General features: G+C 29.0%; 2 protein-coding genes across 2 annotated transcripts; one reads left to right on the forward strand and one right to left on the reverse strand.

The window, feature by feature from the left end:
- LOC17897856 (2-oxoglutarate-Fe(II) type oxidoreductase) lies at positions 1 to 2,505 on the forward strand. The gene is made up of 11 exons (XM_006305252.2): positions 1 to 198; positions 301 to 496; positions 586 to 684; positions 762 to 813; positions 963 to 1,084; positions 1,183 to 1,280; positions 1,370 to 1,428; positions 1,543 to 1,599; positions 1,687 to 1,732; positions 1,936 to 2,015; positions 2,094 to 2,505. The coding sequence occupies exons 1-11, from the start codon at positions 97 to 99 to the stop codon at positions 2,179 to 2,181; spliced, it is 999 nt and encodes a 332-aa protein (XP_006305314.1). The 5' UTR covers positions 1 to 96; the 3' UTR covers positions 2,182 to 2,505.
- A 4,193-nt stretch (positions 2,506 to 6,698) lies between these two features.
- On the reverse strand, positions 6,699 to 7,852 carry LOC17898863. Its single transcript, XM_006303600.2, has one exon. It carries the CDS (start codon positions 7,384 to 7,386, stop codon positions 6,928 to 6,930), a length of 459 nt encoding a protein of 152 aa, XP_006303662.1. The 5' UTR covers positions 7,387 to 7,852; the 3' UTR covers positions 6,699 to 6,927.
- Between the last annotated feature and the right edge of the window lie 7,763 nt (positions 7,853 to 15,615).

Genomic DNA, 15,615 nt, shown 5'->3' on the forward strand with positions numbered 1-15,615 from the left:
TATGTCGGGACGGCTCTGATTCCTTCTTTATTACTTCTTTCTCGAGTGGAGGACAAAAAAAAACCAAACGACAGAGAAAGAGAGAGAGAGATAGAGATGGAGAATCATACGAACGACCCGACCATGAATGTTTCATCTCTTAATTGTATCGATCTAACCAACGATGATCTTCACAACTCAGTTCTGTCCCTTAAACAGGTTCTGTCTTAAATCTCAATTTTTTCGATTTTTTTTGCATGTGTTTGATCATTAGAAAGCAAAACAAGAAAATAAAGATTTGATTTCTTGATATGGGTTTAGGCATGTTTGGATAGTGGATTTTTCTATGTGATCAATCATGGGATAAACGAAGAGTTCATGGAAGATGTATTTGAGCAGAGCAAGAAGTTTTTTGCTCTTCCTTTAGATGAGAAGATGAAGGTGTTGAGAAACGAGAAGCATAGAGGCTATACACCTGTTCTTGATGAGATTTTAGATCCTGAGAATCAAGTCAATGGTATTGTTTTGGTGTTATCTTCTCTGTTCTTGATTTTAATGGTGTTTTGTGATTTGATTGATTAATTTATAATATTTGGAATTTATTAGGGGATCATAAAGAAGGTTATTATATTGGAATTGAAGTTCCTAAAGATGATCCTCATTGGGATAAACCATTCTATGGTCCTAACCCTTGGCCTGATTCTGGTTAGTGTTGTGTTTTTGTTGTTGTGTTGATTTTGTTGATGGTACTTTCTTTGAATAGATGTTGATGTTTGTGGTAGATGTTTTACCCGGTTGGCGAGAAACGATGGAGAAATATCATCAAGAAGCATTGTAAGTCTTGTTTTTTGGTTTGGCCTTTTTACTGAAATTAGTTGGTTTTGTTGAATATTTCATCTATGTTGTTGTCAATTTGAAGAAAGATATAGGAACAAAATCATGGTATCGAAAGATTTACGAAAAAGGTTTTCGGTATGGTTCAGGAGGATTTCTAAGGCTATTGCAAGATTATTGGCGTTAGCACTCGACTTGGAAGTGGATTACTTCGATAAGACGGAGATGCTTGGAAAGCCGATTGCAACTATGCGTTTGTTGCGTTATCAAGGTAATGTATTTTCTTATGACGGTTAAAGAGCGTTATAGTTTCTTAATCTTTGTATGGTCATTATGTTATACTTACCCCTGCTTCTTTTTTGCCTTTAGGGGTTTCTGATCCCTCGAAAGGAATATATGCGTGTGGTGCACATTCTGACTTTGGGATGATGACTTTGTTAGCCACAGATGGTGTAATGGGTCTCCAGGTATTAAGCAAAACAGATTTGCTATTCATATACGTTTTGACATAACCGGGGTAATGAGTTATATGAGAAATTGCTAAATCTTGGGGCAGATATGCAAAGATAAGAACGCGACACCTCAGAAGTGGGAATATGTACCGCCGATTAAAGGGTATAACGAAGAACCTTCCTAATTGTTCATTGGATGAGTCATCATCTTATGAACTTTAAATCCTACATTCCTTTCAATTTGGTGGGATTTATTTGTTGAATTATCTGTCTTCAGGGCTTTTATTGTGAATCTTGGTGACATGCTCGAACGTTGGAGCAATGGATTTTTCAAGTAATTAGTTCTAGCTTTACAAAGGATTGTGATTTGGAAGTAAAGTTATCTAGTTGGCAATTTCTCACATGCATATTGTCCTTACAGATCGACGTTACATCGGGTTCTTGGGAACGGTCAGGAACGATATTCCGTAAGGCTCTTACTACGCCAATCTTTGTCTTATCATTACAATCTTTCAGTGTTATTAAGGAGGTGTTTTAGCTATATATATACCCTCAATGCATGGTTATAATATTCTCAACAGTTTAGTTTTGTGTGTGACATGTTCAGAACCGAGTCTAGCAAACTAACATATATAACATCAATGTCGCATCTAATGTTTTCTCAACGCAGATCCCATTCTTCGTGGAACCGAATCATGACTGTCTTGTGGAGTGTCTCCCAACTTGCAAGTCGGAAAGCAACCTCCCTAAGTAAGACTTCAGCTAGTTTTATATGAAAACCTTTGAGTGATAAGTAGTGTTGTTACTAATGTTTATGATTTTTATTAGATATCCACCGATCAAATGTTCGGCGTACCTCACCCAGCGTTACAAGGAAACACATGCGGAGCTAAGCATCTACCATCAAAAAACATGAATAATCGATCAACAATAAAAGTAAAATTAGTATAAGTTCGTTGTTACTCAAAGCAAAGTCCTCACAGATATCAAAAGGTAAGTGAAGTTTACTGTACACTATATCCCTTTCATAGTTATTGGCAGGGTTACACATGCTTATGTCTTGTTTCAAACTTTGTATCTGTACGAATTGGAGAAGAATTTACAGTCTTTGTAACATTTAGAATCAATACTAGCTAGACTTGTTGTCTCATGGTTTTATTACAAGATGTTTTAACTAGACCAAACAATGTAAAAACTAATAAGTTTGGTCGCTTCTCGTGTGATAATCATCAAATTGAAATAATCTTGTATTAACACAAGATTCGATATTCTCATGTCTCCTTTACCAATTGGGAAAAGTTTGTCCTTGAGCGATGAATAGAAATCCCAATTGATGATCTCATAGCTAATTTTTCAATTGAAAACATAGAGAAGTCTCCTTATTAAGATAAAGAAATGATACAAAGGCTATTGTAAACAAACAAAATACTGCTGGTAACCAAAAAAAAAACTGATGGTAACAGAGAAGAGAAACAAATTACTGTTTCTCTCTTTATTAAAAGCTAGTTAAGAGATGCAACAGTTTCACTAATTCTAACCGAGCCACTTCGAGAAGTTGTCAAACTCGGTGTAGCATTGAGACAGGTACAGGAATAAGAAACCAGTACAGAAATGGGGACAGAATACGGATACGGGATAGGATCTCCAATAAACATATAAGAAAAATAAATTTAAATTATAAATATAACTCAACATTAAAAAAAATATTAATTTGTAATAATATCTTAAATAACAATTAAAATCTAATTATTGAAGAATTTATTTTTGAAAACCGGATCATCTAATGAAAGGTTCAAAAACTCCAAGATCCCTGTTAGCCGTTATATCACCTTCATCTCCACCAACATCCTAGTATTGTTTGTATTTTTCATTTTCTTCATAATCATCAGTATTATTTTTATAGAAGTTGCAGACTTGTGTGGATGTAAACCAATTCTTCGGCCCAATTTGTAGTCAATTTATTTCTTTTAAGTGAGTGGATGAATGAGTAAGTACTCCAATTTCTCTCACCACACTAAGAAAAATTGTCCAAGAAACTTAAAAGCCAAAGTTCTCCAATTGCGCTCACACTCCTCTTCTTACTTTGACTATTAAGTTTCTTGACAAACCTATCTTTTCTTCTTGTGTTTTTTTTTTGATAAACCCTATCGGCTGATCCGGTCAGCCGCGGTAGAAACGCACCGAAGTGCTTCAGAATGAACTTCTCCCCAAAGGGCCACCACACTGTCTATCCCGAGTTTGGAATGCTTTCCGACTAATGCCAGGGGGTAGTCAGGCCGCCTGCATTTCTGACTACCAGGTAAACCAATTGGGCCAAGGCCCAACTGACAGACTTCCCACACAACAATGACTTTTGTTTCCAGGGTGGATCGAACCTGGGTTAGTTCCTTCCAACCTTTCCCCAATTCTCCCTTACCACTGGACCACTGCTGTGCGGGCCTTCTTGTGTTTTTGTGCTGAGCGCAATTGAAGTACTTACTCATTCATCCACTCACCTAGAAGAAATAGATTGACTACAAATTGGGCATAAGACTTTGTTTACATCCACAACAATATGCGGCTTCTATTGACATTGATTGCGGAAACAATGGCGTATTTTTCATATTGGCATTCATTCATGTTCGGTAAGCTGCTTGACCAGCACGGTATGTATATATTCCACCACCTGAAAATATATGTGTTTACTGATTAGGTTTCGTTAAAAAAAAATTAAAATTTTAAAATTTTAGAAAAAGGGATTTAACTTATACTAAAGTAAGTTATAAAGCTAGGACTTGACTTGCAAGTTATACAGATTTTGTTCAAAGCTTACATAAAAGAAGGTTAACGTCATAGGACCGGCTCAATAACATTATGGGCTTTAGCCAAAAAAAAACTTTGGACGTTTTAGTTTGATGTTATGTGTTTTGTTATTCACCACATAATTTTGTATACTTTTGTAAATTTTCATAGCAAAAGTTTGCATATTCTATAACTTTGTATGCACCTATCAGGCGTTGCTCAGTTGATAAAAGTTGTCACTTAGAGGCGGCAGAGAAGAAGATATGGAACTTTTTATCGACAAATATATGGTACCACACCTATTTGCTTCATTTGTGGTGCATGGTCTCGATCGTCACACTTTTCGTTTCATTACAACTCCCGGATTAAACCACGTGACCCGATCAAGTACTCTCCCTCATTGGCCGCACAAAACAAATCTCGGGTCTCGATGTTGGGTAATATATTGGGTAATATATAATTATATATATTTTTACGTATTTGATAGGAAATTAGAAATAATATATTTTTACGATATTTTTGTAGAAAAATGGTCAAAAATGTAGGAAATGTTCTTTTAGTATAACTTTTTTTTACTATATTTTTACTATTTATGATTTTCTACTGGTGATATTCTACTAATATTTTTATAAAAAACGGAAACAAACAACTATTTGCAACTAATATTTTACGCATATGTCCGTAGGAAATCGTTTATTTACTTGTAGGTATAGTCAAGAACAAGTAAAACCCAAAGCCAAAGCTATTATGTTTTTGTGTTAGTAGTGCTAGCATCGGAAAAAAGGAACAAACAAAAAAAGCAAGATTGTACTCAAAAGTAAGAGAAAAGGGAATAGATAATTTCCAGGTAATGTGGGAGAGATACTAAAGTGTTAATAAAGATCATTTGACAAGTCTTTCTTTCGTAAACGTACACACATGCGTAAAAGCTTGACTTGTATGATATAGTATTACTATATTTGTAAGACTTAATTTTGCATTGTGAAGAACATCTAAACGTAGTTTTATTTGTTGCCAAAGAAAGATTTATAATGAATTTTATTATTTTTCTTCGACAGTTCCAAGATCCATGGATTTGACTATGTTTTTATTTTATTTTGACAAGTTGTCTAGAGAGGTTCGTTCTAATGGAACTATACTTGTCCGAATCCAAAAGAAAAATATTCAGTTCTTCTTGTGTACGTTATTTAAATTTTCAGATAATTTTACATCAAAATGTGTAATTAAATTTGTATGAAATGTTTTATATATAATGATCTTGATAAATATAATAACAAACAAATTTTAGTTGTTTCTAAGAGCACCTCCACCGGTGATAAATGGAATGTCTTTCCTAATTTTCATTATTAAGTTTAATACATTCATCAAAAAAGAAAAATAAAAATGTCTTCCGCCGAGACATTCAAGATATTATTAAAGAGATTCTAAACTATGTGTCACCTTTTCATTATTTTTTGTTAGTTTAATATTTAATAAAATAAATTAGCCAAAGACACCTTTGATTGAGTTATAAGTTGAGAAAGGTCTAAAGGTATAAACATTACTACAAGATAGAGTAAAACCATCTTTATTAGGAGGCTCTTAGCCTAAGATTTTGTTAAGAAAATATCTTATATAATCTTTGGATCTTTTCTTAACAAAATCTTAGGTTAAGAGCCTCCAAGTGAGTCTAAAAAAATTTAACACATTCGTATATCTCGAATCCTAGTCTAAACATAATTTAATGTATATATATTTTATGCTCAAAGAAAAGTCCAAGTTTGCTTTCAAGTAATTAAGTGTGAACATTATTATTATTATTATTATTTTTGGGTCAAACTAAAAACAACAACAAAAACTTATGTCCCAAATCTCTTGATTTAGAGCATAAAATTATCATTTCAATGCATATTTAATCTTGATTAGCATACCTGTTTATGTTACCACTAAAAGCTCAAGGAATCAAAAACAATACGTATAATTACCTATACAAAGATGCAGTGTGAATTTATACCCAAACTCAAATAAAATTCAAATTTCATACCCAATTAGTACAAATAGTGCTAATTTCATATTCCACATTAATATATGCTGACTTATATGCCACGTGTCACATTGAGATGCTGACTATGTGTCACATTCTAATTTTGTTATATTTTTTTGTTAGTTTAATATTTAATAAAATAAATTAGCCAAAGACACCTTTGATTGAGTTATAAGTTGAGGAAGGTCTAAAAGTATAAACATTACTACAAGATAGAGTAAAACCATCTTTATTGGGAGGCTCTTAGCCTAAGATTTTGTTAAGAAAATATCTGATATAATCTTCGGATCTTTTCTTAACAAAATCTTAGGATAAGAGCCTCCAAGTGACTCTAAAATTTTTTAACACATTCGTATATCTCGAATCCTAGTCTGAACATAATTTAATGTATATATATTTTATGCTCAAAGAAAAGTCCAAGTTTGCTTTCAAGTAATTAAGTGTGAACATTATTATTATTATTATTTTTGGGTCAAACTAAAAACAACAACAAAAACTTATGTCCCAAATCTCTTGATTTAGAGCATACAATAATTATATTTTCAATGCATATTTAATCTTGATTAGCATACATTTTTATGTTACCATTAAAAGCTCAACGAATCAATAAAAGTACGTATAAAAAAGACTTTGCAACCTCGTTAATTATGTATTTAGTTTTGCTTTCTCATTCTCATATCGTTGTTAACAGAGAATAATCTCTCTCACTTGCACACGTACCAAAAAAAACTAAACTAATCTAGTCATGATCTAGATATATGTAGCAACCAATAAAAAAATGAAAGAATCAAGAAACGCATTCATAAAAATTACTCAATCAAGAACAATCTAATATCTAACAAATCTACAACACTCTCTTTATTTCCCCTTCTTGTTTCCCATTACCAAACCATAAAAGAAACCACTTTTGGTCGTCTTCTTCTTCTTCTCATCATCAACTTTATAAGCAACAGATCGGCTTTTCGTCATCCACGAAACCCCTTTTTCTCTTCTCCCGCTGCCTCCTTCCACTACCAAGTATCGTCGGCCATCAAGAAGAGGAGAAGGACAAGAAGAGACAGATGAAGAACAGTAAGAAGAAAGAGAGGAACTAGTTGATGATGAAGAGAGAGATCTTGGTCGTCCACGTGAAGAAGCTGCTTTCATAAAAAGAGAGAGCTTCTCGTTAAGACAAAGAGAACAAACACCAGGTGATTGTCTATGCTTCGGATGCTTCTTACAAAACACCGCGGTTTTGGTCTTATCTTGATGATCTACCTTGTTCTTGTTACTCAACCCTCGTCTTATCCCTAGCAAGCTCGTGCTCAAGCTCGCCATCTATTTTGAGTGGGTAAGAAGTAAGAAGTAAACATCAAAATGTTTATATAATTATTAGTAAAGAGAGAATGATTTGGTCGTGGTCTTGGATGGTTCATTGGAGGTTTCTAGTGATCTTCCGGGAAAGTTTGAAGAAAGGTTTATTTATTTTTGTCGACAGGTTCGTGTGGGTCGGGGTAAAGGAGATTTTTAACGGTTGAGATGAGTAGATGAGATTAAAGTGACGGCTCAGATTAGAGTTTAACAGGTCAGTTGAAATGACTAGAAAATTCCAAGTCTGGTAGGCGCGAGGAGAAAGTCTCAAAAATTGTGATCACACACTCAATATATTAAAATATGGAATTTGTAGTATTTTATTCTGAGGCATATAAAGCCATAATGTATTTTTTGTTGTTGTTAAAGTTAATTATGATGACATGTTGTGTCGATCCAAAGAAGTATGTATATTAAATTATTAATACATTATACGGGAGATAATGATGAGAAATGGTTTTTTATTTTGATAGAAAAATATGAGAAAGTGAACGAAAATATTTTTCTTCATTGGTTTATCATTTTGTAGAGAAAGATAATATTATGAAATAATTGCATTATATTAAAAAGAATCACGCAAAATTTAATTTTTTGTTAACCTTTTTGACAAAATGATCCCTAAATTATGAAATGTAACAATGACATTTATAAAACAAAAATATAGTGGTATAACCAACAATAAAATTTGAAAATATGTCATTATTACTAAAACTAAAGATTACAAACAAACAAACTTAATACAACATATCATAATGATTTCTTAAAATTAATTTGAAGGTAAATTTAATCCAACATATGTTAATAACTTAATAACTAACTAGTAAACCGCTTGTACACTCGTAAGCTGCTTGAGATGTGTACAAGGGTACTAGGTGAAGTAAACGTGTAACAAGCAATTTGATATCCTTGTTACTAATTTTTTTTTGTGTAAAATCTTTGCTTATTCACCTTAATCATATAAGTACACATTTTCAAATGTTGTATCAAATTCAAGTCTTAAATTAAAATTTTACTTTTTCTCTATCAATATTTAAGCTGCTCAATATACCCTCATGAATCTAACTATGTAACTACAAAATTTCAATATTAACATTCAAACAATCTACAAATCACAACCCTAAGTAAGAAAAAGTTATGTTAGGATGTATATTACGTAGTTGATCCACTCCACATAATGATGAATGCATAAAAATGTTAGTGGTTTGCAACGTAGATAGGGTAGTTAGTGTGATACATCATACATGTATATTATCGTTTAAAGCATTGGTTATGATTATATGTATAACATATGAAATTCAAGAAGAGAGATTTATATATACTCCTGGAATAAAAATTTCTTAATAAAATATTAATCTTTGTAACTTTGAAAAAAAGAAAAATGGCATGGGTGAGTTTTTAATGTTGTAAACTCTAAGGTAAGTGTATGATCAATCATCATCATCTTAAGATAAACGAAGTTTATTATTCATCTACATCACCATCTTTAAGGATCTTAAGTTTTTTTCATTAAGGTTTAAGGTTTAGATTTTAAGTGTTAAGGTTTAGATTTTATTTTACAATTAAAACACGTTATATGTTGGTTTTGGTTTATAAATAAATAATTTAGCTTTATAAATGAGAATTATGGTTTAGGTTTAACAATCAAGTGAGATTATATATAGATATATATATATATATATATATATATATATATATATGTTGAAGCTTGGTTTTTGAAAGTTACTAACTCAAGTGATCATGGTAAGTGTCAAGTAAAACATAAGATGTCGACACATGCTATATTTAGTTTTGTTAATATTAAGATAAAAATAGTTTTTCAAAACCATATTGAAAAAACATATGCAAAATAATTATATTCAAACTTTTTAATTAAAAATTAAACTATTAACCTAATTTTGGGTTATGTCGGTTGGGATTTATCAACAATATTAGGATTTACGATTTAACAAGATTATATGTTAGTTTTTGTTTTGTAAAGGACGATTGAGACATAGGTTTTACAATTGTATATGGGTTATATGTTGATTTGAGTTTATAAATGAGCATTATAGTTTATATTTTATAATTAAATGAGATTATATGTTGTTTTGGGTTTATAAGTAGGATTTATATTTTGCAAATTAAACAAGATTATTTATCCGTTTCGGTTTATAAAGGAGAAATAGAATTTATATTTTACAACTAAATGAGATTATGAGTTTAACAAAATCAATATTTTTATTAATGATTGATTTTATAATTTGTTATATTTGTTTAATTTTTAATTTATGTATAAATGTAATATATCATGTATCATCGAGCAATTTCATTAACTAAAACATGAAGGCAGATCAAATGAATTTTGAAAATAGTTTTTAGCTTAAATTAAAGAGAACTAAAGTTCAATATAATTCATAATATAATGACTTTCAAAATAGTATTGTTTAAAGATGTATTTTTTTATAACTCGTATTTGAAAAATTTCTTAGTGTTTTTCTCAACGATTCTATAATTTGTTTTTATTAGCGTTTTAATATAAACTTCTTTACAAATGACTTTATATGTATTTATATCACATTTTAGATTGATAATAGTTTGAAAGAGCTTTACATCAAATTTAATAATAATTAATTAATTTTCAAAAATTCAATAAATTGCAGAGCCTGAAAATGATATTTAAAAACCTGAAAGTTAAGAAATGACAATTTTTATAAAATAGTATAATCATGTGTTAGGGGATAATTTCTAAATTAAGTTTTTTTAATATTTTAACAAAATTCTGAATAATGGTGAATAGCTCGCAAATGTTTTGGTGATTGACAATTGAATATTACAAGATTCTTATAATTAACGGTTAATAACAAATCTTAAGTATATATATACATATATTACTGTCTTAAGACCAAAAATAATCTCTTTCCAAATTAAAAGTTTTCACTTATCTTTTTGCTTAATATTTAATAACTAAAACTGTAAGATACACTTGACGAAATTAATTTGTTTCATAACCATTGGTGTAAGTATAGGTTTGAGCCTCTTTGTTGTGGGCGTAGGGATCAGTCTTTATATTTTCTAACGAAAATATAGAAAGGATAAGCGAAAAAGAAGAATTTTAAGAGAAATGGAGGACTGCTATTACAGCTAAAACTGAGGTCAGGGAAGGATACATAGATAGAATTAGAGTATTTAGCTCCATGAAACTAGAAAAGGCTACAGAGAGTTAGTACTTGGTCATAGAGCACAAGAAACAGTGTTTAAAGGATTTCTCGCTGATGGTAGGATTTCAGCCGTGAAAAAGTCTAAGGTAGGAGACTAGTGGTTCAAGATAAGCTCCAAGAGTTTGTAAATGAGTTTTACTTACTCTCGGTGATCAACCACCAGAATATCGTGGAATATACTAGGATGCTGTCTTGAAACAGAGGTACCCCTGCTTGTTATATATAACCAATTGTTGCAATGCTATTGGACATATTTGTTTATTAATAATTTTTTCATTTATTAAGAAATTGGAGAAAAACCCAAAATATACTTGGTTTATTTTATTTTTGGACATTTAATACCTGAACTTTTTTGGTTGGAAGAAAACACTTATTTTATTTAATTTTGTTATAAAAAGTCTTCGCTTATTTAAATTTTGGTATATTCATACCTACGAGCTCAAACCAAAAATAAAAATCCAGTTTTACCCTTTCAACCAAAATTAAATATTGATGTTTAACTAATATGTCAATAATTTTAATTTTATTTGATAAAAGTAAATTTTAACTCAAAAAGTAATTTTTAACTAAAAAATAATTTTTTTTGATATTTTGTTTTACTACTATTATTTATTTATAAAATAAAATCTTAAAATACATAGATTACTTTAGTATTATTGGAGAATATAAAATTTGTAAGCAAAACTAATTTGAAATAACCTAAATAGATTTGTGATATTAATTTGTAAGCAAAACTGATTTTAAAATTTTTCATTAAATTTTCTTTAAATTTTTAGAAAAATTGAATAGATTTTCTTTCTATTTTTATTTATTTGTACTTATAAATAAAATAATAATAGAAAACATAATACCATTAAAATTAATTTTTGAGTTAAAATTTTATTTAAAATTAAAAATTAATGCCACATCATTTAAACATTGATAATAAATTCAGATTGAAAAGGTAAATTTGGAATTTTATTTTTGGTTTGAGATCGTAGGTATAAATTTACCAAAATTAAATAAACGAAGATTTGTTTCGGATTTTTTCTCTTTAGAAATCATGGGATTGTTAATTATCCTTACGTTTCTGAATTTGTTTAGTCTAGTTTTTATGAGTTGATTATATTACATTTTGTACATTAGTTAAAATTGTGTAGATTAAGCTTATATCTTATGTATTTTGAAAGATGTATTAATGTAAAATGTCTTTATTTCATCAATATATCTTAAATATTCTTTCCTTCAAACCATATACAATAAATGAAGAAAGCTAATTAATTTTAGATTACGGGGGTTATTGGAATATTGATTTTAAAAGAGTTTGTGGATTCAAAAGTTTAGATATTTAAAGATTCTCAACAAAATCGGTAGATTCTAAAATACTGTTTACCCAGATTTTGGGAGTTTAGTAGATTCTTCATATGATAAGATTTTACAAATACTTATGATAAGTGCAATATTTTGGAAACCATTTTCCCAATAACAATAGAATTTGATAGAATTGGAAAATCAATAAATTCTCAACTTTTTGCATAACAAAGGATTTTAAATAGAATTACAAAATACTTATAACATAAATTTTTTTTTATTGAGATGGTAATCTTTTGAAACAATTTTTTTTTAAATAAAAATGGATCAATTAGGAACATAATAATAATAAGTATTAGTTTAATTGGATTCATATATTATCAATTGGCTTTTTTTTTTTTTTTTTTTTTTTTTTGTATAACCCTACGTGTTCCAGACCACACAGTGATCTGACTAGCCCACTGGGCTTAAACCCGCGATCAAGGATTATTAAACGTCCACTAAAGGGCCCCTTGAAACTGGTGGTCTGGGGTGCTGCAGCCCACATGTAAAGTCTGCAGTGGCCGGGACTCGAACTCGTGATGGCGGGTACCCCAGCTGAGGCTCTTTTACCACCAGAGCTAGAGGCCCCGGTTATATTATCAATTGTTACAATGTTAGTGTAACATATTTGCCTATTAACCAGTTTTTCATTTACAATCATATCATGTAGTTGTTAATTATCCTTTCACTTATAGATTTCTATTGTCTAATTATCTTGGATTTGGACATATAATCTTATATAATTGGTTTGTACAATATGTTACCTAATCTTTCTCTCATAGCAAATTTTCATTTATGGATTTATACAGTCGAGTTCTTTTCAAAATGGATATATTACTTTTTTTTTTTCTTTTACTCATCAATGGATATATTACTTTTTTTTTTCTTTTGCTCATCAATGGATATATTACCTTGTTTGAGAAGCTTAATATGTTACTAAATTTTCATCTCGTACCAAATATATTGTTATGTGTATCAATACGGTTTATCTCTTTATAACATTTGAAAAAGTCGTGATAAAGTATCTATTATGTTACAATCGTACCAAAATTTTGTAAGAATCATTTAAGACTAATTAAATCTAGTAGATTAAGATTTTATCATGGGGGAATTTCAAAAATACCCCTTTTCATATATCTCTTTTTAAAAATACCCCATTTTCAATCTTTTTCAAAAACCCCACTAAAAATGTTGAAATTTATCCAAATATATGTGTAAGCTTATAAATATATACACAAATTACCTTTATATGTGTATAAAACTTTATATACCTTTCATAAATAGCGTAAAAATAAATTATAAAAAGCTTATAAAAACCTTATAAAAACCGTATAAATCCTTTTAAAAACCTTTTAAAAACCTTAGAAAACTTATCAAAACGATTCAAAACTATTTAAAATATTTTAAAATATTTGTATCGAATCTCCCAGTAGTTGTTATTATACAGAAGTACCTTATAAACTATATAAAACTTTATAATTTTTTATATTTAAAAAGGGGTATTTTTGAAAATGGATAGATAAAGGGGGTATTTTTAAAAAGGGGTAGACCAAAAGGGGTATTTCTCAAAAATTCTCTTTTTTCATATGTATTTGCAATCTTCTAATCACCAAGAACTAAAACATATATAAATATAAACTATAAGATGAAATATGTAAACTATAAGACATTGCCTTTGAAATGTTAGGCCTTGAATGTTTTGTAGTTTTTGAAAGAGATTTTGGTATTTATTTTTCAAAAACTCATTTTCAACCAACCAAGATGATTACATGTTGGATTCCCTAAAATTGAGTGAATTTGTCTTTGTTGTAGTCCCTCATTCAAGATTTTAGATCCCAGGTCTCCTAAAATTAAGAAAATATAGTTTTTATTCTTTCTACATTATTTTTTCTCCAAAACAGAAAACCATTTTTTGGGATTTTTAAAACAAAGCCTAATAGAATCTAAAACTAAAATTTAAAATTCAAAAACTAAAAAGAAAATCCAAAAACTGAATTAAAAATCAGCAATCATTCATGGCCGTAGTCAATAATAGTATACAAATTATATATACATTAAGAACTGTAAACTTATAACTTTTTAACATAAATCATTCACATTAGGAAATTAAAATCTATAAAAAATATTTAACTATTATAGGCAGATGTAAAACATAATATTTTCTAGGTGTGCAAAAAATAAATACTTTTAACCAAGAATGCATATAAATCAATGTTTCTCTACGTTTGTAGAAAGATGACTCTTAAATATGTTCAATATATGCTAACAAATAGTATATATGTTTTAGTATATTTGAAATTTACTATTTTTCTCTCTCTAAGATATGTATCATTGTTTCTGGATTTTTAATCTCTAATACTTTTAATCTCTAACTAGATGATAATCCGTGCTACCGCACGACTGACGTTTTATTTTTTATTTTAATAAAACTGCATAATCTATATAAATAAATAAATATATATAACTTTTAATCGGTTGACCGTGGTTGAACCCGGCTAAATAGTGATATGATGACCCGGAAGGTAATCTGGTTCATAATCTGGTTTGAGTTTAAAAAACATTAATTACATGTTTTTGAATTTGACATGTATATTTTTTGTTTGTATATCTTTTTGTAACTGAATATATATATATATATATATATATATATATATATATATATATAAAAGAAATATGTTTAGAGAGAACTTTAATAGTGGAAAATATAATTGCAAAAAGGAAAAATTTTGAGCTATTGTTAAGACTTTTGATTTACAATAAAACATAATATATTGATTAGATATATTTATATTTGAGTTTTCTGTATTCGTCAGTTACGTTATAATGTTCTTTTATATATATTTTTGAATTTTTAATGTTTATAATTTTTTAAACTTTTAAAGTTAAAAAATTGTAATATTTTGGAAAATTTTAAAAGCTTATTTTAAAACTTTTAATACTTATAATATTTTCAGTTTCTTAAAATTTTTAATATTATAATATTTTAAAAGTTTTTAAAAGATTTAATTTGCTCAAATAAAGAACCATATTAAACCGAATAAAACTCTTAAATTTCGGATGATTGAGAAATCAAACTTCCTGCTCATTCGTAGTTGGAAGCATATTAGTCTAAATTTTTCTAGCCGATGTGGGACGTTGTACATACCATCTTTTTGTTTTATCGATTGAGTAATATACATTCGCTGGGATCTTATTGACAACATATGATCAATCAGATAGAGGTGAAAAGAGATTATTAGTATTAATAATATATTAGATTGAATCAAGTAGAGATATTTTAGGAAAATCAAATTACATATGGAAATTATATAATTTGTTGCAGATATATCTGATTTATTATCCATACCCAGTTAATGATCTAAAATTGATGTATTTAATTTTATTTCATTTAAAAACTTTGGTGTAAATCTAATGGGTACTTCAGCTTTAATAGTATAAATATCTTATGCATCCTACATGGTTATAAGCATATCTCTACACAATAATATCTGAACACAAATTGGGCAAACCATATCATCATTTGATAATCATAGCGTATCATCAACTTTGAGAACAACCGCATCCGAAAATGAAATGATGTGTAAACAATAATTAAGATTTTTTTCCTCTCAAACTTACTTTAAACAGATTTGGAATCCTCTATATCTAAATTTGTGTTTTTCAGTGT

This window comes from Capsella rubella, unplaced genomic scaffold (genome assembly GCF_000375325.1).
Source record: "Capsella rubella cultivar Monte Gargano unplaced genomic scaffold, Caprub1_0 scaffold_1, whole genome shotgun sequence".
Taxonomy (NCBI): domain Eukaryota; kingdom Viridiplantae; phylum Streptophyta; class Magnoliopsida; order Brassicales; family Brassicaceae; genus Capsella; species Capsella rubella.